The following is a 23,095-nucleotide window of genomic DNA, read 5'->3' as shown; positions in this document are numbered from 1 at the left end:
TTGCATTTAATTTGCATTTGCTTATATAATATTGAGCTTTATTCTCAGTTTGTGACAATAAATGGACATATCTATTTACACATTTTCATTTTTTTATGTTACTTCCTGTGTCATTTAATGACACATTTCAGATCTCCAGCCCCAAAAGTAGGTATGTGGAGTACACGGTAGAGTAAAAGATGGTGCCACTCTTAGTCTTCACTGCTCCAGTTTTGGCCTCTAAAAGGTTGAGAGAGCAATGTCTAAGCCCTACCCTTATTAGAGTTGCCTTTCTGAGGCACAGGGCTGGAGCAGTGATGCCTAGGAAGTAGCCCCTGTGTTACTTGGAACTCCCTTTCTTCCAACAAGGCAGAGATTTAGTGAAAGTTTATCTCAGGGAGGAGTCAAACACTCAAGGCAGAAATGCACTGGGGTCTCACCAAGAGTTCTCACCAGGGACACAAACTCTATTGTGAGTGTCCATCTGCCACTGCGTTTCTCTGTTTACTCACTGTCGTGGCCCCCCTCCCCCCAGCATCCTCTCTCTGCAGACCAGCTTTCTCCACCTGATAGAAAGCCTGGTCACCTACATTTCTTTCATGGAGCTTCAGCCCCTCAATAGACACTTTAGTCCGGGGTCTACCTTCCCCTCTAGGTTACTTTGCTGGGGACAGCAGGGGTATGGTTCTTACAGGACTATAGCACCTCCTATTGGAGCTATGTTAATGGTGTGGGGTGGGAGGGGCAGTTGCCAGAAGGAGATGGTGCTGGGGACCTTATGACCCTATAGAGTGACCTTATGATGTTCCCAGCTGTGAGGATTGTTGGCATTCTTAGCCTCCTATCTGATTTGCTTAGGTGTCCAAGATGCAAGTTCTAAAGGACTTCTTGGTTATTTGTCTGCCCTGAGGCCACATATTTCTTGCTATTCTTTTGTCCTTTATCTTTCTTTTTAGCCTTAAAAACAGGCTCCATCTTAGCTCCTCTGGCCATAGATATCCTCAAGGCCCAGAGGAGTCTGTAAAGAATTGGACCATAGTATCCTAAAGGAAATCCACCTCTGACTAAAAAGCTACTGCATTTGTATCAACAATCCTGGAAATACAGAAGGAGGGGCTGGGTGTTCTGCTTTTAGTCTAAACCAGCAGTGTTTGTTGATTGAGTAGCATTTTGATTTATCACATCATTCTCAGTTTGTTTCAGCTACAGTGAAGTGCCCTTTGCCTCTGCACCGCCCACCCGCCCCCCCCTCCGCCCCAAATGCCCTGACCCCTAGTTGTATTCTTGTTGTTTTTCCTAATTTCCTAGAAGACATTGGAATAGAATAGAGGTTTGGAAGTATAATTCAGCCATTATTTTAATTTATGAATGGTATTTTTTACACTAGTTGAATAGAATACATTTTGTATAACTGGCTAAAAATATTTTCTGTAAACACAGCCATTCAGACCTTGTATCTGTAAAGCCTCATAGGTAATAGGGGCTTGAAAAATATGTTGAATAAACTTGGAAGTATTTTTTATTTATCCTTACTTACCAAATGACAGGGACTGAATAGGAGTTGCATGCTGGAGTCAGAGCTCTTTGAGTGATGGAGGAGCTGTGACAGCCATCTCTCTATGTTAGAAAAGAGGCCGGGGCCATTGTTATTCATAGAAATTATTTGACTCTGAAGAACAGTGATGGAAGTACTTTATTTTGCTGCACACCATACACGTTGATTGCCTCAATACACTTTCCGTGTTTGACTTAATTTAGTAATCTCTTCCCAGACGGGATGTCCCCTTAGCAGTGTTACCTGTTTCCACCTGAGCGAGAAAATTGACGCACTAGATCTTGCAGTATTTAACAAGTTTATCATGGTGGTAAGGTTAAAACCACACCCTTATGTTAAGATTAGCTAGTTATTTTTTTTTTCATGTTTCTTGCCTTCCATTTTAGGGAAATGCAAAAAAATAGGGGTATGTTTCCTTCTCTTTTCCCCTTTCTGTCTCATCCTCTCCCTCACCCCAGAGAATTAGATAAGGAGCAAAGGAAAAATAAGGAAAGACAAAATGATTCCTGGGGCAGGGTTAGTACACAAATAAATGCATGTCTTTTACACTAGCTAGTTGGGGACCACCCATTTGGCTTTGAGTTTTAGAAGCCAAAACAAAGAAGAAATCGATCAATTGCAAGGCTGTGTTCATGAGATAAAAAGTAAACCAGCCACTTAGGAGAAGCATAATTTTTCCAGGAATTGAGACCCTGTGGATCCTTTATTAATGAAGGCTCTGGGTCCTTGGTACACTTCTCTCTGTTCTCTGAAGTGTCTGTAAAGGTACCCAGTTCAAGTATAAGGCATCTTAGTACAAGACATAGGAATAATGTTAGACTGGAGCACAGTTTAATTAAATCACTACTTTTCTGATGCTCTATAGCTATGGAAATGGCCCCCTATAATCGTTCATGCCATTGAACTTTTTATGAAAATTGAGTACCAAAGAGGTCCAAGGTTATAGTTTTCTAGTAACTACTCTACTTTAACAATTAACTGAGGGGGCCAGCAGCACTAATCATCTGCCTTTGAAAAATTGAAGAGTTTAACCAGGACTTGATTTCAAATCTAGATGTATAAATTGACTTGGAGGCCAGGTCATTGAATTCCTCAGAAAACAGTTCTATGTCCAACATGCAGACATGTTTTTTGGTTTTGTTTTTTGTTTTTTAAATTTTATTTTATTTGGCTGTACCGCGCGGTATGCAAGATCTTAGTTCCCTGACTAGGGATCGAACCCATGTGTCCCCTGCATTGGGAGCATGGAGTCTTAACGAGTGGACCACCAGGGAAGTCCCCCAAACATGTTTAATGGATAGTGTTTTACGTCATAAGGTAGTAATTTTTTTTTAATTTGTTAAATTTCTGACACAGAAGCCCAACATAAAAAACTGATAGAAGTGAGGTGTTTGGGCTAGAGATGAGGTGGACCCTCACCTGCTCCTTAGGGAGACCTTAGGGCAAGGTTTAAAAGCCACTGTGAGATTCAAGGCTAACACCATTTTAGTTTGGAAAAACTTCAAGAAAGCCTGGATCACCAGACTCCCACTTTTATGGAACAAGCTCACCCTGTGTGCCCCCTACCCACAGAATACCTGTAGAAAGCCTAATTTTAACATTTAACTCATTAACTTCCTGTTTAAACCACTGTGATTCTGATAGGTTGGTGACATGGTTAGCAATAACCCAAATATTTGGTAGATCAAGTTAAAAACTAAGAAGGTGGATTTTTGAGGCCTAGTAATCATATTCACTTGAGTTGGTAGCATTCTTCTGCTGAAACAGTAAAGGAAAAACAGAATCCCATGTTCAGAATTTTTGTAGAAGGAAATAAGTTTTTAATGGAAGAAAATGTATCCTTTGTAGCTTTTCCTGAATGTTTTGTGGCCTCTACCTAAAACTTAACTGTCTATACTCCCTTGGATATAAGATGTCTCTGTTGTGCATTTTCAATACAGCTTTCAGATAAAAAGCAAGTTTTCCATCGTGACTGTATTGTGATGTCAACACTCACCTAAAAAGCACCACTCCATAAAGTGGGGAATGTTCTTTGAGTAATAAAAGAAGCCATGTGTTTATTCTGTAAACAGCACTTAAGTTTACAGTGAGTTCTGTAAACTCACTGCCTTCTGCCTTCCTTTTCATTCAACACTTTATTATCCACCAGAGCTTGATGAAATTACAAAATAATTTTTGTTTCCTTATCAGAGTTCAGATTGTTGCATAAAGCTCTCTAATCAATTGTAATACATTTTCTGACTTTTATCCCAATTTATTCTGTCTACAAAATGCAGCTCAAGAATCATCTCCCCTGTCGAATGAAGTGTGAGACCTTCAACACACAGTGCCCTGTCTGTCCTCTGAGCTTGCCACTTGGCTCTCTTATTTGGGTTTTGTCATGCAGGGTCTGGTGGCATGTCTTCCATAGATTTCACTCTTGCTGTGTGTGCCTTGTCTCCCTAGCTGTATTCTGAGTCCTGGAAGAATTCCTGTGTGTACCACATGAGGCATGACCACATCTTTTGGTCCACAAGCTGAGTTTTGGCTGTAGGATTGAGAACTTTTACCCTCCAAAAACACAAGCAAGAGTTTTTATATACGAACATGCCAATCAGGTGACAAATGAATTCAGTTACTTCCTCTGATATAAAATGTTTTTAGCCTCATTATTTCATCTAGAGTTTTTCTCTCAACTCAGGATCAAGCCTCCATATGCCAGTTAGTGTGTTGATTTGGAGGGGTGGAAAGGAATGTTGACTGGTTAGAAGAATTCTCAGAGAAATCATCTTTGGGTAAAATGTTCTACATGATCCTCTAAAGGGCCATGCAACTGTGTATTCTGTGACTCTAAATATTTCTGCTGGAAAAAGTCTGTTTACACTGAATACCACCATACGGTGGCCTTTGAGCAGTTTTAAAAGAAAACAAACCTTCAAATCTCCAACTATGGTGCTTCAGCTCAGGCTGGTTTTGTGGCATGTTTATGCTTTTGTGGGCATTTAGCCAGAACAGAAATAGCAATGCTGAACCTTGAAGGAGAGTGATTTTTCAGGTTTACATCTGATCCTCTAGAAATAAGTTTTACGGTTATAAATTTTAAAAAGGAATTTTTTTTTCAAAATACAGTTCTTAATTGGAATGACTGAAAGGAAAAAAATAAAAATCATTTCAACACTCTCAGGTGTAACTTTTTAGAACCACAGTATTTTCTTACTTTTTCAATCTATCTTAATTCTTTGACAAAAAAATAATTTTCGAAAAGGCTTTTATTTTTCTTGTTTGAACTTTGTTTCAAATTTTCTCACTTGTTTACTGTTCAAGTTTTGAATTACACAATTTTTTTAAGGAATTACCATCTTTTTAAAAGAGCAGGATTGGCTATTTGCTTTTTCTTCTTTACCAAACATGGGTGAGGCTGTGATGTTTACTCATGGTCATATGGACTATGCTTCCACAACCTTGTGGCAAAGTGAGTAGTAAATTGAACCAGAAGAAAAATGGATTTATAATTTTTTCCGTGAAGATTAATGATTTCACGTTTAAAAATGTGGACACTGATTAACCTTCATATTATTAAATTCAGTGCTAATTTGTCAAGGAATAGTTGAAGTTCATGTTTCTGAAACTAATTCTACAACTATGGTAATGTAACTTAATTCCTTAGAGTATCTGTGAATGAATCGGTGTAGATAAAATTAAAGATGGCAGATCCATACTGATAAAAGGCCTTTAACATATTCATGGAAATCAGTTAATTAGTCATGTATTACAAGTATTTCTAAATAATGCTTTGTAATATGTAACTATGATTTCAAGTCTTAAACCAAGTGATGAAATCTTTTTGCCTTGTGATAATTTGAGAAATTAAGCATTGTGAATAAGATAGCTATCGTTAGTAAATGAACTACTCAGGTTGATTATAAATCTATTTTACAAACTGCCCGTCCCATCCTATCAGTTGGTTATGAGATCAATTTAGTGGGCTATGACTAGCATTTTAAAAGGGAGGGAAGGGAACAGGGGACTAGGATAGAATAAAATAGAATGGAGAATGTCAGTGTAATTTTGCATAGTGAGGATAAGTGCTGTTTGGTGGTACTTTGTGTGTGTCTGTGTGTATGTGATACATATTTTTTATGTATGAATATATGTGTCTTGAAATCAGAGAAATCTGGAAGCTATCACTGCTAGTGGTAATGAGTTAGGTGACCTGGTGGCCTTGTGGTTGTTTAAATGGCTGTACACACAAAATAGTGGGAAGCAGCCGCATAGCACAGGGAGATCAGCTCGGTGCTTTGTGACCACCTAGAGGGGTGGGATAGGGAGGGTGGGAGGGAGATGCAAGAGGGAAGAGATATGGGGACATATGTATATGTATAGCTGATTCACTTTGTTATAAAGCAGAAACTAACACACCATTGTAAAGAAATTATACTCCATTAAAGATGTTAAAAAATAAAACCGCTAAGACTGATGTCAGAAAAATTAAAAAAATCAACGACTGTACACACAGTACAAACTGATGGCCGGCTTTAATTGGAAGGTTCCAGTATTTGTACTGTGCTTTTAACAGGGAATAAAGGAAGACCTGTGTGACTTGCTGAACAGATTTGTATTTGACAGGAATCTGGTAAGGAAAGCTAATAATACTCTGGTTAACAAACTAGAGATGCAAGAAAAATTTTTAAATGTCAAATGTATATTGAATCTAAATCAGAAGCAATTTAATAGGAATAATTGTTCAGTCCAGCAGGTTATGTCCCAAAAGGCAGTAGTAAACAATGGGTGTGGATGTGGTTCACTACAGAACATACAGGTCAATTATGTTGCTCAATAGAGAGCTGCCATGTAATGTATCAAAACTATTAATGGAGTTTAAGACTACATTTATGAAATCTATGGATAGGTAGTCTTGGATCATATGTGGAGTACAGGGTCTGGTTTGGAACACCACACTTTTAAGAGGGGTGGTGACAAGCTGGAATCCTGGAGATTAACTGAGGGCAGTCCTCTGACTGAGTCAACTCTTCAAGTTTTATCTTCCTTATCTGTAACAAAAGCACAACTGGATACATTTTATAGGAATTTGGCTGCCGACAGTGCTAAATGTAATGCAGACTGAATGGGAATATTATGGCTCTTGTTCCCAGACAACTCACAGGCTAGCATGGTGATGGTAATTTATATATTAATATGTCTGATTAGGCTGTTCAAAGTGCTTTGAGTTCTTCTTTCTACATGACATTAAAAATATTCTCAAATCACAGATTTGTATTTTTGAAAAATATATCATTTAAATGTTTATTTGGCATCATCCTTATTTAACATGTATTTTAGTATAGTCACCATTTATAAAGAATGCATTCTGTACCACCCCACCCCCAATAACTTAATTAGGTGGCTATTGGAGAAAGGTCACTGATTCATGTTAGTATAGTGGATTTCTTGATGGATTTTTCCCACAACTAAGCAGTGCTAGTGTGAAAGGTGCCTCACTGTCAAACTGGATATCATAGTGAGGTTTGTTAAATTAGATTCTACTAGAACTAATTTCAGAAAAGGATACCATTGTTTAACTGTAAATAATGTCTGATACCTATAATATGAAATCTTGCATCATAATCAGTATGCAGTTACAAGCTTGATAGGAAACCCAGAATTCATAAAGAAAAAGATTATAGATAAAGCTATAAGAAAATGAGAACTTTGTACATGACAAAAAGTTGGAATGCAAATGGAAAAACTAACATATTTGCAAAAAAAAGACAAAGGGATAATGTTCATAATTATAAGTATCCTATCAATCAATGAGAAAAAGACTCCAGACCCAGTAGAATAATGGACATTAGAGATGTACAAACAATTTTGCTAAGGAAATACAAATGGATAATAGGCATGAAAATGTGTTCACTGTCATCAGTGATCAGCAATTCAAAGAATCAAGTTGATATGTGGGGAAGAGAAGGTCAAGAGAATAGCATTTTTAATCTGACAGGTTGGCAAAAATCAAAAGGGTTAGTAGGGCTGGTGTTGGTTGGCTGGTGAGGAAATAGCTGCCGTCATCCACTGTTGATGACAGTGTAAATTGGCATAAGCTTTTGGTGCAAGTTAAAAAACATTTAGAAGAGTAGTCCCATTCATGGCACTTATTTTAGTCCTGAGCAAACTACCTTTCTTTTAAACAACAAAAGATATTTGAAAACTATTATGGGGCCAATACTCAGATGGAGAAAAAAGCAGATGTATAAGAGCAAACTTTTCTGCAGAAGCCAGGTTCAAGTTAGTGTGTGTGTGTGTGTGTGTGTGTGTGTGTGTGTATTTTTAAGGTTAAAATTTAAACTTACAAGAAAGAAGTCAGAGAGCTCTGAAACATGATACAGTCTTAACTCCTAAGAATTACTTAGGTAATTCCAGTTTGGTTAAAATACTTCCAGCCATATCTCTAAGTGAATTCTAGAACTGTTTAAGTGGTTGTTTATATGTGCCCTGCCCTGTTCCAGAAAGGATCTAAGGTAGCTTGAAGTATTCTGTTGTACTTAATTATCATAATTTTAGTCTTGGAAATCCTTAATGACTGCATGATACACTGAAATTACCACAGTAAAACTTGACACTAGTAGTATGGTTCTCTTAAAAAGTGTTTGAGGCTTAACATGAGATTCCTGTTTGTAAAATTAATACACAGATTTTTTTTTTTAACAAGAGCTGGTGCTTTAAAAAAATCCTTGTAAAACTACTTTTGTCTAAAAATTACTTTGTCTGAAGCAAAGCTCTCTCCTATAAACAGGTGTGTCTTGCTTTGTTGTTCAAATAAAGAATGAACTTTATCATTAGAGCATATTTCATAAACATTAATAATTTGACATTCGCATGTTTAGTGTGAGTAAAAGAAACTTTCAAGGGTTAATAGAAAGCCTATTAGAAGAACACAAAAGTGAAATTATTTCTAAACATTGTATTTACTAAGCCCATTTCATTAAGTTCTCGATCTGTAATTCATACATAACAAAAGCTATTAATTTAAAATAGGAATTTTTTCTAGAAATTTAAATTTATGGGAATACTATTAAAGATTGATTCACCTAGTGATTATTTACTACTTTTGATGACCAAAAACAATAAAAACAACAACAAAAAACAGAATTAATGGTCCGTATGATGTGATGTATGTAATTGGTGCATTTAGCTTTAGGGTCATGGAGAAAGTTCCACCAAGAATAGTCTACCCTAACCTACACTTCTAAATTCTGAAAATGTTAGAGATTTGAGGTCTCCAACAATCTCTCTTTTTAAAAAGTGATCTGGGAAAAAGTATTAGGCATATGCCTAAAGGAGATTTGTTTTAGTTAATATGACATTTTCCCAAAAGATGAGTGGCTGGAGAAGTTCGTGGTCACTCAGACCTATACATGTGTTTGGGAGATTTTAGTTGGAACTGGAAGGTAGTTCCTAGCTCTCTATGCAATGCACTTGTTATTTAATAGAAAAAAGGAACGTGGGTTGTCAACGATGAGCAATAAAAGTCCTCTCCAAAGCATATGGAACAGAGATGTGGGCCAATTTTTGTTTTTTGATACTGTGGGGGGTTTTTTCGGGGGGGGGAGGGGACAGTCAAGGGTATCCTTTTCATATTTATTTAACTCATAATAATCTTAGAAATTGCCTTTTGTCTGTTTGATCAGAATTTAAAGATCAATATTTTTAAAAAGACACTTAGTGAACATTTATTTCTGATTACTTTTTGATAATTAAGTCATACTTCCATGTTGTACATTTTGTGATACTTGATCTGTTTGTAAGATGATAGGACAAATAAATACAAAGAGAATTTGAAGTCAAAAGACTTGCCTTGAATTCTGATGCAGACGTTCAACATGGGATCTCAGGACGGACCTTTTATGTGAATCTAAAGACGTACAGCAAGTATTTACCATAGAAATTGGGGAAAGTGGGAAGGGGTAGTTTCATGGATAGAAAGTGTTGGATTTAGAGAATACACATCACAATATAATGCCCAAGTGATCAGTCAATTAAGTTCATTCTAATATAACATTAATAAAAAGTCAATGCAAAAAAGTTGTGAAGATCCAAAACAGGATGGTTCTACAAATTGTGCCACAATCTTGGGAACCCAGATCCACCCTTTCAGTATTTCATCTTGGTTAATTACATGAATCTATTACACTTTAGTCAGAATTTTTCCATGTTTATATTCATGGCACAAACAACATACAGGTGGCAACTTATAGATTGGAACAGTTAAGTGAGCAGGTGTGGGTCCAACTTTGTACATAGCAATAGCTAGATTATAGGTGCTTACCTAGATTTCCTGCTCACTTATCCTCCAAGACCATCTAGGTGGTGGCCCCTAACCCTGTTCTGGCTGGGTTTCAGATTAAAACTTTCTGGTTAACTCCTGGTTGTTTATGTATCAATCGTTTCTGTGGCCTTCTTTGTTTTGAGAACTGTTTTTCAGTTCCACTCAATACATGTGTCTGGAGTCTTAATGCAGAGCAATATGCCAAATGTTACGAGAATGTAACATGTTGGCTGGTATTCAGTTTTGCCACATTCAGTTTTGGGGCTTCCTGACTCATTGAGGGTGATCCATATGTAAATAATAAAAGCACACTATAATCGAGGTTTTGAAAGCTCAGGAGTGAGGAGGAAGATTACTGTGGGGGTCTTCATGGAGGAGCTGTTATTTAAAAGTGGAAGACATGGGCAGGATTTTGAACAAGTAGAGAAAAGGGGGGCATTCCCAAGGCGGGGATACTCATGCTGGCATTGCTGTAGTTTTCCAAGAATTTCAGGGAGGGGCACTATAAGTCAGCTATTGAAGGCATTGCCTGTGTGTACCTATTTCCTCTGTAGATATTCTTTTCCTGTGCCATCAGCAGATAAGTTAGTTTATTGAATTACAGTGGACAGAATGACAACACATATACATTGGAACAGTTAAGTAAGAGCTGTGAGACTATAGAGGAGAAAGGGTTGTTTTTATGTGAGAAACATGGTTTAAGGTGATCACTTTGCAGTTATACATAAATTTAACTTTGACCGTTTAGACAAATAAAGGGGAAAAAAGCAAAAGCAAAGCACAATGGACATACCAATTACAAGAAGCATAACAATTCTTTAGAGTAAAAAATGTTCTCTATTACTGATTTTTAAAAATTATGAAAATGTTCAAGTATATTCAAATACTCTAGTATAATGAAGTTCTAGCTCCAACAGTTACTAATATTTTGCTCACCTTGTTTCATCTATCCCCCCCACCTTACTGTTAGGGAGGGGTGGTACTGTAGTATTTTGAAGGAAATCCCAAATCACCTGTATTTCAGTATGTATGCCTAATTGATAAGGATATTTTTTACATATCTACTATATTATAATACCTAACAAAATTAACAGTAATTTCTTAATTATCCTACCCAGTATAATTTTCCTGACTTGCCCAAGTATCTTTTGTATAGTTTGTTTATTTGAATCAGGCTCCAGAGAAGAGCCATATATTTGACTATGTCTAGTGAGTTTCTTTTATTACTTAACATTCTCCACTGCCTTTCCTCCCCCGCTCTGCTAATGCTATTTGATTTGCTGCAGAAACCCAATATTCGTCTTGTCGAGGGGCCCTTGTTCTGGTTTTGACTTGGTGATTCCATGTGATGTTTAACTTGTTCCTTCATCTCCCGTGTTTCCTATAGACTGATAGGTTTAGGAACTTGATTAGCTTCAGTTTTTTTTTTTAAGTGGAGGAAAGGAGATCAAATATTTTTATAGATGGACCTTTCTACTTCCTATTGCATCCTATCATGAGACACATTGATGTCTGATTTTCCTATTTTTAATGATAGATCAGTGTTCCAAGTTATCAGCTCCAGTTATCTACTATGAAGTTCTCCATCAACCTTTCACCTATGATTTTAATGGCTGTTGATAATTGTTGCCTAGATCCCTTATTTCATCAAGGATTACAAAATGATAATTTTCTACTTTTCTTTCTACATTTATTAACTATATGACTCTTCTATAAAAAAACTTTCCCTTTCAACTATTTGGTTACCCTCAAATACAGGCTACGCAGTAAAGACAGGATAAATGTGCCATTCCCTTTCTTTTATTTACCAGTTTGGGGGGTATTGAGTTCTCACAAACTCTAAGGTGACGAATGAATTTTCTTTTTTAGTATTATAATTTTCATGGGTTTTAATGTTTTATATTAACTGTATTATTGTTACTTGTACTACTATTAAATACATAACATATTATATATGCAAATTTTAATTTGCATGTCAATTCATTGCAATAATTTTTCTTTTTTATGCCAAAATTGTACCATCTTAGGCCTGTGGGAGCCTTTCAGATTGGCTCCTGTGTCTTTTTTGGCAGGACCTCATCCATCTTTGCTTTCTGAGGTAACATGCCCTAAGCTCGGCTCATCTTATATATTTTCCTGCTCCTTCATGGAGCCCTGGTTCCTTTTATTGGGAATGATCTTGTACTAATTTTTTTTAATAGCACTTTTATAATCAGGAAAAAACTGTACATGTACATTGTAAATATTTAACATTAAGAAAAATTTAATATGGAACACACATTCTCACTACCCATTATTAACCTCTGATTTTTTTTCTCTTAGTCAGCATATGTGTTTGCATATATAGAACACATGACTATTTTATATACATATATACACTCATATGTATATGTGGTGCATATAAATATATATATGCACCTTTGTATCTAAAGTGTTTTCAGTTAAAAGGAATTGTGGGCATTTTTTCACGTCAGTAGAAATCTTCAGAAGAATTGATTTTTGAATGAGTTCACAATGTTCAATTATATTTCCTGGGGCTTTTTCCCTTTTTTTCAACTGTCTTAAGTAATGATTCAGCTGCCATCTTGGTACATAAATCTAAGAGAAGCAGGTTTAAGAGAGAAGCATTTTTAAGTCTCCTGATACATAGTGAACATATTCATTGTCATATGAAAGACACTGGTTAATCTGATAGATGGTGCATTAAGAGTTGGAGTCAAAACCTTGGAAGTCCTTTCTCTTCCACTTTACTAACTAGCTTCATGGTGTTTGAACAAATTATTCAATATCTTTGTGCCTTAGTTTACTCATCTATAGAATAGAAAAAAAATAAAACTTAGTAATGAATCAAAGGAGTTCTACTCTTTCCTTGAGAATCAAAAGATAGTTTGCTTGTTCTACAGATATTCTACAAGTATGTTCTAGACACTGTTCCAGGGTCTGGGTATACAACAATGAATGAGTGAAACAAACAGAGTCCTTTTCCTGGGACATATATGTCAGGTAATGGTGACAAGTACTGGAAGAGCAATGAAGCGGGATAAGGAGATGAGATTAGGGGAAAGGTGCTCTTTTGGAAACATTGGTCAGGGAAGGCCCTGTGAGTAAAATGAGGGAGAGAGCCATAGTGATCTGAGCGAAGAACTCTCCATGAACAGTATGGGGAATGTACTTAGGCCGGGCCCAGGAATGTCAAGCCAGGCAGTGTGGCTAAAGCCTCGAGTGTAAGAGATGAGGACAGAGAGCAGTAGATCACAAGGAGCCTTGCAGGCCTTGGTCAGGAGTGTGGATTTTATTCTGAATGAAGTGAGAGGTCATTGGGGGAGGGATTAAACAGAGAAGTGACGGGGCTTTGTAAACTGTGAAGTGTAGTACTGTAGGAGAGATCTTACATTATTTAAAATATTGCTACTATTAGCACCATGGCAACCATCTGATTTACCATCTAGGCTATAAAAAAATGTCAGTCTAACTCCTGCATAGTATCCAGTGTTGCACATCATTGGCCCCTGAAAGTCTGATCAAGATACATTAATTGCAAAGGACACTTTACAGGTCATCTTGTATGCTCTTGAACACTTAATTTTGGTTTTGACATAGTTGATGATGAGCTTTGTATATGGTAGCTTTGGTAATTAACCAAAGGTCCAGTTGCTTCTTAAAGCTATCCATGGTTTATTTTAATGGAGCTGAGTCATTGCATCTTATTTGCCGCTTAGAAGGGCATGTAGCCTATCCTTCCAAAAACTGAATCAAAACTTTTAGATGCAGGTTTTAAAAGGATAAGATCACTCATCTTATATTGCTATACAGTCTGTGTGGATACCTTTTTTTTTTTTTTTTGCGGTACGCAGGCCTCTCACTGTTGTGGCCTCTCGCGTTGCGGAGCATAGACTCCGGAGGCGCAGGCTCAGCAGCCATGGCTCACGGGCTCAGCCACTTCACGGCATGTGGGATCCTCCCAGACCGGGGCACGAACCCGTGTCCCCTGCATCGGCAGGCGGACTCTCAACCACTGCACCACCAGGGAAGCCCTGGATACCTTTTTTAAAACCCATTTTGGCCTTGGAAACAGTAGTCATGAATCAGATTTTAGAAGGAAAAAAAAAAACCATGTAATTATGCTTAACTGCTGTTTATTCAAATTTTACCATATGCAGATGCTGTTCTAAACACTTGAAACACATGCAATTCTTATACCAAGTTGTTAGGTTGCTATTGTTTCTCCCATTTTAGAGATGAGGAAAGGGGGCTTGGAAAAGTCTAAGTCAGCTAAGGCATGGTGAAGCCAGGATTTGAACCCGGGTTATCTTTAAAGCCCATGTAATTAACTACTGTGCCTTATATAATTGCCCTACCTTACTATATGGGTAGTCTAGCACCTAACACAAGATCTAGCATGTTGTAGATATTTAATATTTATCTGAATCAAGTAACATTAACCCTAGAAGCAGGGGATTTAGGTCTCAGAGCCAGCTATCTAAAAAATGGATTCAAATGTTTACGACATTTCACACTTTCCATGACTGCTTAATTAAGTACCTTGATAGTCCTCTGCAACAGTCTTATTATTGTATGTGGGGTTTTTTGTTTGCAGTTTTGGCATTTGACCACCAAGTTTATGAGTCAGATCTAACATATATGTTAGCACAGAGTCCTGTGAACTCAACTGTTTAGGAATGTGTTGTCATTCAGGAGCTTTTCTGTATTGTCTTAAAACATATACACCCACATCCATATATGCCAGAATGTTGTCTTCTTGAGAGCAGCCACTCTTGGTGCCTTAAGTTTGTATGGTACATAGTGAGTGCACGGTTGGTACTTGAATGAATGAATGTCCTAATTAGTGGCTTATGGACCATTTGACTACTTTTCAGTATTTATCAGTACATAGGTGACTAGAGTTAGCTGCATTTAGGGGTATGTTGCATGAGCCCAAAGCAGTCAGATTGCCTAAGAAGGTCAGTGCCTAACAGTCCTAGCTAATGGTGTTACCCTTCTAGTTTCCCAGTGGGTGTTCTGTATGTTCTCCAGCGGTTTCTTGGTATGGAGCTTTGTACTCTGAGGAGTATTAACCTAACAGACCAGTGACTTGAAGTTTTTGTGCTTTGTAAGATGGAGGTTACCATTTCTGCTATCATCTGGTCTCCATCTGTTTTCGAGAAGAGTCGAGTCGCCATGTGAAAGACCACAAATATAGAGCAAGTAACAAAAAGAAAAATATATATCAAACTGTTAATACTAGCTGTCCCTATAGGCTTTGCAGGTGATTTTCACTTTCTACCTTGAGTAGTCCTTTAATGTTTGAATTTTGCATGATGAATAGTATAACCATTTTTTAAAAGCTAGAAGTTTAACACTCAGTGATGGACATAGATGCAGGAGTAGATAGAAAAACTTCATTTATTCTGACTCCCAGCCTAGCCCTCTCCTCCCTACCCCAAGGATATAGAAGCTAGCTAAGGACTGTGCTTATGTGAACAGTGGCACAAAAAGCAACCCCACCCACCTTTTTAAAGTGATTTCAGTGGGTCAGTAAATGTCCCAGTCATCGTGGCGGCCAAATTTTCAAGAACATATCCTAGGGGTGATATTGGCCCCATTGACAACCACTACCCTTTGTGGAGAATAGCGAGGGTCTACACTTGATGTCTGTAGGGACAGAGAGATTTAGAAAACAGAATTTACTGAAATTGTGAACTGATTATATGGAAGAGTTAATGAGTGGAAAGAGTCTGCTGTGGTGACCAGGTTTTGTGATTGGGTGAACAATGGATCCATTCACTGTGAAGGGGAATTTAGAAAAATAAGCAGGACTTGGGGATGAGGTTTGAGTTGCCTTGAGGACATCTTTCGGGAGCAGTAGTTAGAAATGTAGGCTGATTGGTCGGGGCTGGAGGTAGATTTCAGGTTGTTGAAAACGTGGGTAGATGAGATCACTCAGAGAATATAGGGTAAGAAGACGGCCAAGATAGAACCTTAAAGTACATCACCATTGGAAAAAAGATGAGTCATTAAGTTAAAGGCAGAAAGAAAGAGCATTTGGAAAGACAGAAAAACAAATGCGTGAAACCTAAGGGGTGTAACAGTGCTAAATGTTCCTGCAAATCCCTTTCATGCAGATTTAGCATGTTATTTCATAAATATTAATTTTAGTTTAAAAGCATGCTAAATTATTCCCCACCCTGGCCTCCCTCCTCCCAATTTTCAAGTTATATTTCCCCTCTAACTCTTCTTTACCTTTGGGATTCAGGCATACACCACTAATAAACCATCAGGAGCACGCTTACCGCCAGTGTGCGAGATGGTAGGCACGGGTTTCCACAGCCCTCTAAATGCGGACAGTGGCTGGCGTTCTGCCAGTGGCATTGGTAGTTTTGACTCAGCCCAAGGACTCCTACTGAGGTTTATTATGAACCAATTTTTTTTTTGAAGGGATGGGGAAGTGAGTATTTGAAAACTAAATGAATTTTTTCAATTATAGTACGTATTTCTGTCCATTTCCTTCATGAACTCTAGTTATGTCTGAAACATAGTTTAGGCAAAACATAGTTTAAGAAGAAATTTGAATGTACAGAATAGTTGAGTGGCAGTGAAAACCCATATATCCATTTAGATTTAAAAATTAAGATTTTTACCATACTTGCAAGTTTGTGGTACTCTGGCTTAGAGGTAGTTGGCATATTTAGGGAACAGAAAGGACCTCAGCGTGGCTGGACCTCTGTGCGAGCCTCTGTGGGCTGTGCGAGTTGGAGATGGGTAAAGCTATGGTAGGGAATTTGGATTTTACCATAAGGGCAATGAAAAGTTATTGAAGGGCCTTACTCAGTGAACTCTTGCTGTTATTGTTCCCTAGAATTCTCTCAAACACGTATGACAAAGGAAGAAAGTGGGAAATGAGAGTCAGGCAGGTGAAAAGTGTCTTGTAACCATCTTATCCTTTGTTTAACCATTGCTACTTCCAGCTTTGGCATCTTCATACTCTTGGGATTGTCAGTTCCAAAACTCAGACATGTACCTGCGTGTTTCACATCCTTCAAGGAGACAGAACCCTGTGAATAGTTCTGCTTGATGGTGGACCAGGCCCCTTTCAAGGCACCGTCTCCACTCCTGGGAGAAAGCAGTGTGGGCTGGAGAGTTCACTCTCAGTGGTGCCTTTGCTATCATTTGAGCACTGTTGGAAGGTCATGAGTTATTCTGTGAAGGGATTCACTTCTATTACTTGTAAGGACTGAAGTAAGGAGACTGAAGCTTCATGTTCAACCCTTAAACTAAGTTTGTATGTGGTTCCAAATCTTCGTGTGGATTTCAGGTTGTTCTTTATTGTCTCTAAACTTAGTGATTCATGAGATCTAGGTTAGTCATCCATATTTTTTTTTAGCTGTGTGTGTGTGTGTGTGTGTGCACATGCACGTGTGTGTAACATTAAATAGCTTTCTTACTTATAGATCATGATCAAAGTTTGCTGGTTTTATTGGCTCTGACTTTGGAGATGAGTAAGATTAGTAAATTGGCAGCCTTACTTTTCTGTGTCATTCAGCCTTCCATGGAAATGTTTTATGAATAGTACTTTTTATGTATTAAGGATAGATTGTTTTATATTATTCATTGATTACTTTACACTTAGTTTTTTTTTTTTTTTTTTTTTTGCGGTACGCAAGCATGTGGGGTCTTCCTGGACCGGGGCACGAACCCGTGTCCCCTGCATCGGCAGGCAGACTCCCAATCACTGTGCCACCAGGGAAGCCCTACACTTAGTTTTATGTTTATCAAATTATACATGTGAAATTGAAGGACGCAAATAGTTACAAAAAGAGCTTGTAAGAAAAAATACCAGTTGCCCACTCTCTTCCTGCTCCCCAGAGGTACTCCCTCTTTTGATCAATTGTTTTGGGATCTTTCTCCCCATCTTTAATGAACATGCTTATATGACACATCCATGATTTCACCATATTATAACATTTGCCTCAATAGCTGCTTTTGTTTTCTTTATTAAAGTCAGGAACACGATAAATACTTAGTAGCTCTGTGCATATTAATCTAACATGTTTATTAAAACTTATTTCTTAACGCATTTCTCAGCCTTTTAGCAATCAGTGTTCTAGGCACATGTATTGGCTACCTACTTGGTCATCACTTAGCAGCCATTCATGAATTTTAAACTTTTCTATGTTTTCAATTAATTATTTAAAAAGTTGGAACGCTGAGTGGCATACATTAGCATAAGCTTAATGCAAAGCAAACTTAGACATAAGAAATTCTAATGCAGAAGTTTTAAGGGGTATTATTTCCTTGTTTTTGACCCCCCAAATCTGTCTTAGTTGTGTTGATCAAGAATTGGTGGATTTGAGGACGTAAATGAAAGAAATAAAAGGATTTGTTTAATTATTGCACTCAGGCTTTAAAGTAAGAACTATATGATATAGTTTTTATTTATACTTTTCTTTTTTTTCGGTACACGGGCCTCTCTCTGTTGTGGCCTCTCCCGTTGCGGAGCACAGGCTCCGGACGCGCAGGCTCAGCGGCCGTGGCTCACGGGCCCAGCGACTCCGCGGCATGTGGGATCCTCCTGGACCGGGGCACGAACCCGTGTCCCCTGCATCGGCAGGCGCACTCTCAACCACTGCGCCACCAGGGAAGCCCAAAGTATAGTTTTATTAGTTTATATGTTCTGTAGAATCTTGACTGCCCAGTGTATTAATTAAGAGGAATGATTGTGTCATGCTTCCCCTTTCCCTCAACAAAAGCATTTTATATATGTATTCTCTTCTGCAGCTGTACTCTTTTTGCTGTGGACCAATATTTGGTGTGTGGTAGGACTTTTTTTTTTTTTGGTAGGACTTTTTAAAACCCCCTTTGCCCTGGGAAGTCACTTCTTCCGCTGTTGAGTCAGAGCTGAAAATATCTCTGTTGCATGGCACCCTAACATTTCCTGCAAAATTCCATTAAACATTCCCACCTTTTACCCAGCATTGACTTATAGATCACTGCTATTATTTGTGGAGTACAAACAGGGAAGATTATGGTTTCATAGGACTTATCGTGAGTGTGAATCCACTCTGTTTATAGAGAAGCAGGCTGCATTGCCCCCTACCCTTCTTCAAAAAAAATAAAATAATTTTAAATAAATAAATAAATAAAAAGAAAAAAGTAATGGAAAAGAATGATCCAGAATTTGGGTCCCATCTTGCCAGGTAATCAGAGAGAAAAATGTAACAGCCACCTGTAGTTGATCCAAACTTCTTGTCATAGAAAAAATATTTGGAAGTAAATTTAGAACCTGTGTTTGAGGACATTTCCCTTTGGTTAATGAAGATGTGGTTTTAATGTGATCAAAAGAGGATTTATAAGCTGACAGAAGGTGAACTATATAGGTGATATTTGGGTATAGAGATTGGTCAAAACATCATATCAAAGCATGTCAAGAAATAACATACTTGTTCATGATTTAGTTGTAAGCTTCTTGTTAGCATTCATTTGCACGTTCTTTTCCCCTAAATGTTTATTTGTAAACAGATATGCAGTTCACTGTATCACATACTTTAGAGAAAAAGCATTCCAATACTTTCTTCCAGTGAAGTCTTAGGCATAGGTCAAAGGAAGTGTTATGATGCTGTTCAACAGAGATATTTTATGTTGATGGGGGAAAAAAACCAAAGTAGGGTTGAGGTATCTGAGACCCACCTCTCCCCACTTTGGCAGAGGTGGGCAGTGGGTGCCGGGGATGGTGAAATATAGGAGTTTGGAACTCACAGTTTGAAAATCACTCATCTAAGTGATCTATAAGGTTCTTCGGAAAAGTGTTGTCTTTTGGTATCTTATATGAGATTGTTTAATGCCTGTGAGTGTAAATTATTTTAGTTTATTTAGTGAAAGAAATTGTAACTTCTGACATGTTCCAAAGTTACTTTCATTGCTTATCTTGTTAACTTTGTTTTTTCATGGTGACCTTTTGGAATAGTTGATGTCCTCCTTTTGCATGATGTAATATTGTGGTTTATGTGGTTGAAATGTTGTTTTCTGCTACCTGCAAAATTTTAAGAACTTCCAGAAGTTCATTGTCCCCAGAATTTGTGCAGTGAGTTCCTTCATGGGATATAGTCATATCCAGGCAGAAAAAGTACACGTTGAAACCGTCACTTAAAGAATTTGAGGATCTGATGGGAGATATGTCCAAGGCTCTGTCCAAGGTTCTCTCCAGCCCTGAGACCATAGGATTGACTGAAGAGGAGGAAGGGTGTACCCACAGGATGCTGAGGAAGCAGCATCAGCATGAACACTGGAAAAGGTGCATCTGGAGAGACCTAGAGAGTGGGTCTGTTGCTAGTGCTTTTTGGCTAAGCTCCTTGCCTAACTTTTTACCTCAGTTTCCTCAACTGTGAAACAGAGATATCTATTAATTGGAGGTATAGTGTGGTAATTAAGGACGCTTTGGATCAAGACAGACCTGAGCTGGTTTTACCCCTTAGTACCTTGAGGCAGTTTCTTAATGTTATTCAACTCATTCAATGTTACCTGTAAATGGGAGTAGAATTAATGTCCTCGGGGAATTGTTTGAAAAGATCCCATAGATGATGGATTCAATTGCTTAATAGGGAGCCTGGCGGTGCTAGTTACCCTCCATCATCAGCACCATCATGTTCCTCCTCAAATGGGTGGTTAGGAGAGCAGGGGATTAAAAAGGTATTTTGAAAAGTACAAAGTGTTCTGTAATTTTATTATCATTTCTTATATATTTGTGGGTTTCCTAGTACTGATTTTGAAAGCGATATAAAGTAACTTTCTCAAACACTGTTTTTCTTCTCAAATTAGGGTTTAGAAAGTATGTCTTCTATCCACCTCACTTTTTCTCACTTGTACCATGTGCTGTGTCCCCAGGTGAAGCAGGCAGAGCGCAGTGAGGCGCCGGTCGCTGCCGCCATGCCGTTCCCATTTGGAAAATCTCACAAATCTCCTGCAGACATCGTGAAGAACCTGAAGGAGAGCATGGCCGTGCTGGAAAAGCAAGACATCTCTGACAAAAAAGCGGAAAAGGTGTGTATTTGGCTTTATTTTATATTTTTAATCTTTTGATTAGGAGCAAATGTAAGACAAGTTATGAGGTGATTTCTAAAAATCAGTAAATCTCAATTTGGGTTTATTTGGGGTTTTTAAAATTTAGTCCTAAAGTGGCATTTGCTGGTGCTTAAACACCACGTGTTTTCTCCTGTACTGCCATCTAACAAATACATTTTTGACTTTTTTCTCAGTTTTTCATTTGAGGTTTTCAATTCTATTTAAATTTCGGGGTTTTTTTTTCATTGTTGATGTAGTTTATCTCATTTCTGAAATCAGTGTTTCCACGGGTAGTCCTCTTAGGGAGATAACCTCTCCTGATTTTCTTTTTGTGTTCTCTGTATCCATGACAAGTATCTTCTTCTACCCAGTCACCACAGGCCAAAACCTGACTTTCATACCAATCTGTCCCCCCCCCCAAAAATAATCATCTTTCAATAAATAGTATGAACCCCTACTTCCTAAGGGGTTTATGAATTGATCCCAACTTCCATTCCTACTTCACGAAAATCCTCATGACCTTTTTTATGGACCTTAGCAGTAGCCTCTTTAGGGCTCTTTCTGAAATATCTCCCCTGCTTTAAACCTTCAGTTCAGCCTTCTCACATAGTACACGAGACCCTTTGTGACCTGGCCTATGCTTCTCTAGGTGAATTTCAACCCCTTTCTCCCTTTTTCTGTATGCTCTAACAATCTCAGCTTGTCTCTGTTCATTGAAAGCAATTAATAGCAAACAATTAGCCATACTGTCTTTGTCTTGTTTTCACCCCTGCACCATTTTCCCCTCAGCCCCCATTCATTTTTCAGAACCACCCAATTCATTTCTTTTTCCCGTATGGCTTCCCAGAATATTCCCTCTCCCGACCTTACCCTTACACTCTAAAATGAATCTACCATTTGGCCACCTCCTTTGGAAATGGCAGGAGTGCTGCCATCTTCAACATGAATTTATTTGTGTCATATTTTTTCTTCCTTACTAGACCTTGAGCTCTTTGACCCATGTGTCATTTCTGGCCCACCTGTGCCCTCCACAGTACCTGTCTCCCATGGGCTGGATGCCTGATGATTCACTGGATGAGTGTTTTGATTGGAACAGGATTTTCCATCCTATCTTTTATTTTAGCAGGTTGTTTTTTGTTTTGAGTTGACACTTAAACTGCTTAATTTCTACCATCTTTTTAAGTCTAAGACTGTGGTTTACCTGTATTCTTATAAAGAAAGGAATTTTGCGCTGGTGGGATTAAGATTTGTAATTATAGGCTATTTAGTTGTATCTTTCTGTCACTGGAAGCAATCTACAATTAGTGAAATTTTCTATAATTCAATTTTACTTTAGATCTTCCATGGAAATTCTAGACAGTTTCTTGCGTACCTTAGTAAGAGATGTAGATAAATGTTAATAATATGATGAAACTAACTTCTTTTAAAGATGGCTGTTATGTTATTTTGGTTGAAGTATATGAAGAAAATCTGGCCTCACACAGATGCATAATTGGAAAAGAGAGGAGTATTTTAATAGCCTTTCAGATAATTTTGAATATTTTTTGATACCACAGCAAAATTCAACAGTTGATAGTTTCTTGGTTGTAATAGACTCAAACTGTATAAATGAACTTTTCGTACTCAGTACTTTGAAAAGGTCCTTTATCCATGCATGACTTTGTAACATGCACTGGTCATTTAGAAAATATTGGATCACTGAGTTACATACATCTTCCAAACGTTGACACATTATTCAGTATCAAAAATTCACATTTTAAAATATCACCACTGTGATCTCATCAGAAAAGTATAAGTTTTGGAAAGTGGTCAAACTTACTTATGTTGTATTCAAATTTCAAAATTCAAATCTGGCAACAAATACTGTTCGTTGGTTGTTTTCCTTAAGGATACAGGTTCACTTTGTTTATTTTTGAGAAAATGTCTGCCAAATATACAAGCCGGAATAATTTGTCAGTTTTTCTTTCAAGGAAAAGTGATGTTCCATAAAGAAAATAGTTTGTTCAGCTCATAGCTCAAACATTATCATACAAGTACTTTTCTTCAAGACAAGCAGTCTTCAGTAAGGGGCAGAAGGTGCTTTATGTGTACTTCCTATTTATCACACCAAGTGTTAAAAAGTTGTATGTATACTCAGGTCAAAATTTAATAAAATGAATTTTTTTCCTGCTTTCTCATGACACTCTTAAGTGAAACAGTTTTTT

General features: G+C 37.7%; 2 protein-coding genes across 14 annotated transcripts in view; one reads left to right on the top strand and one right to left on the bottom strand.

The window, feature by feature from the left end:
• Positions 1-20,847, bottom strand: part of LOC137226116 (bcl-2-binding component 3, isoforms 3/4-like) — a 60,686-nt gene extending 39,839 nt beyond the window's left edge. For all 12 annotated transcript variants that reach the window (XM_067740265.1, XM_067740267.1, XM_067740264.1 and 9 more), the window contains exon 1: positions 20,715-20,847. In XM_067740265.1, coding sequence (XP_067596366.1) covers positions 20,715-20,769 — 55 coding nt within the window. In that variant the 5' untranslated portion in view covers positions 20,770-20,847. The remainder of the gene's footprint in view (positions 1-20,714) is intronic.
• Positions 20,735-23,095, top strand: part of CAB39 (calcium binding protein 39) — a 50,979-nt gene continuing 48,618 nt past the window's right edge. For both annotated transcript variants that reach the window (XM_067740262.1, XM_067740261.1), the window contains exon 1: positions 20,735-20,870. In XM_067740262.1, coding sequence (XP_067596363.1) covers positions 20,757-20,870 — 114 coding nt within the window. In that variant the 5' untranslated portion in view covers positions 20,735-20,756. The remainder of the gene's footprint in view (positions 20,871-23,095) is intronic.

The sequence above is a fragment of the Pseudorca crassidens genome, chromosome 6 (genome assembly GCF_039906515.1).
Source record: "Pseudorca crassidens isolate mPseCra1 chromosome 6, mPseCra1.hap1, whole genome shotgun sequence".
NCBI classification, from domain to species: domain Eukaryota; kingdom Metazoa; phylum Chordata; class Mammalia; order Artiodactyla; family Delphinidae; genus Pseudorca; species Pseudorca crassidens.
This window is presented reverse-complemented; position numbering and strand designations above follow the sequence as displayed.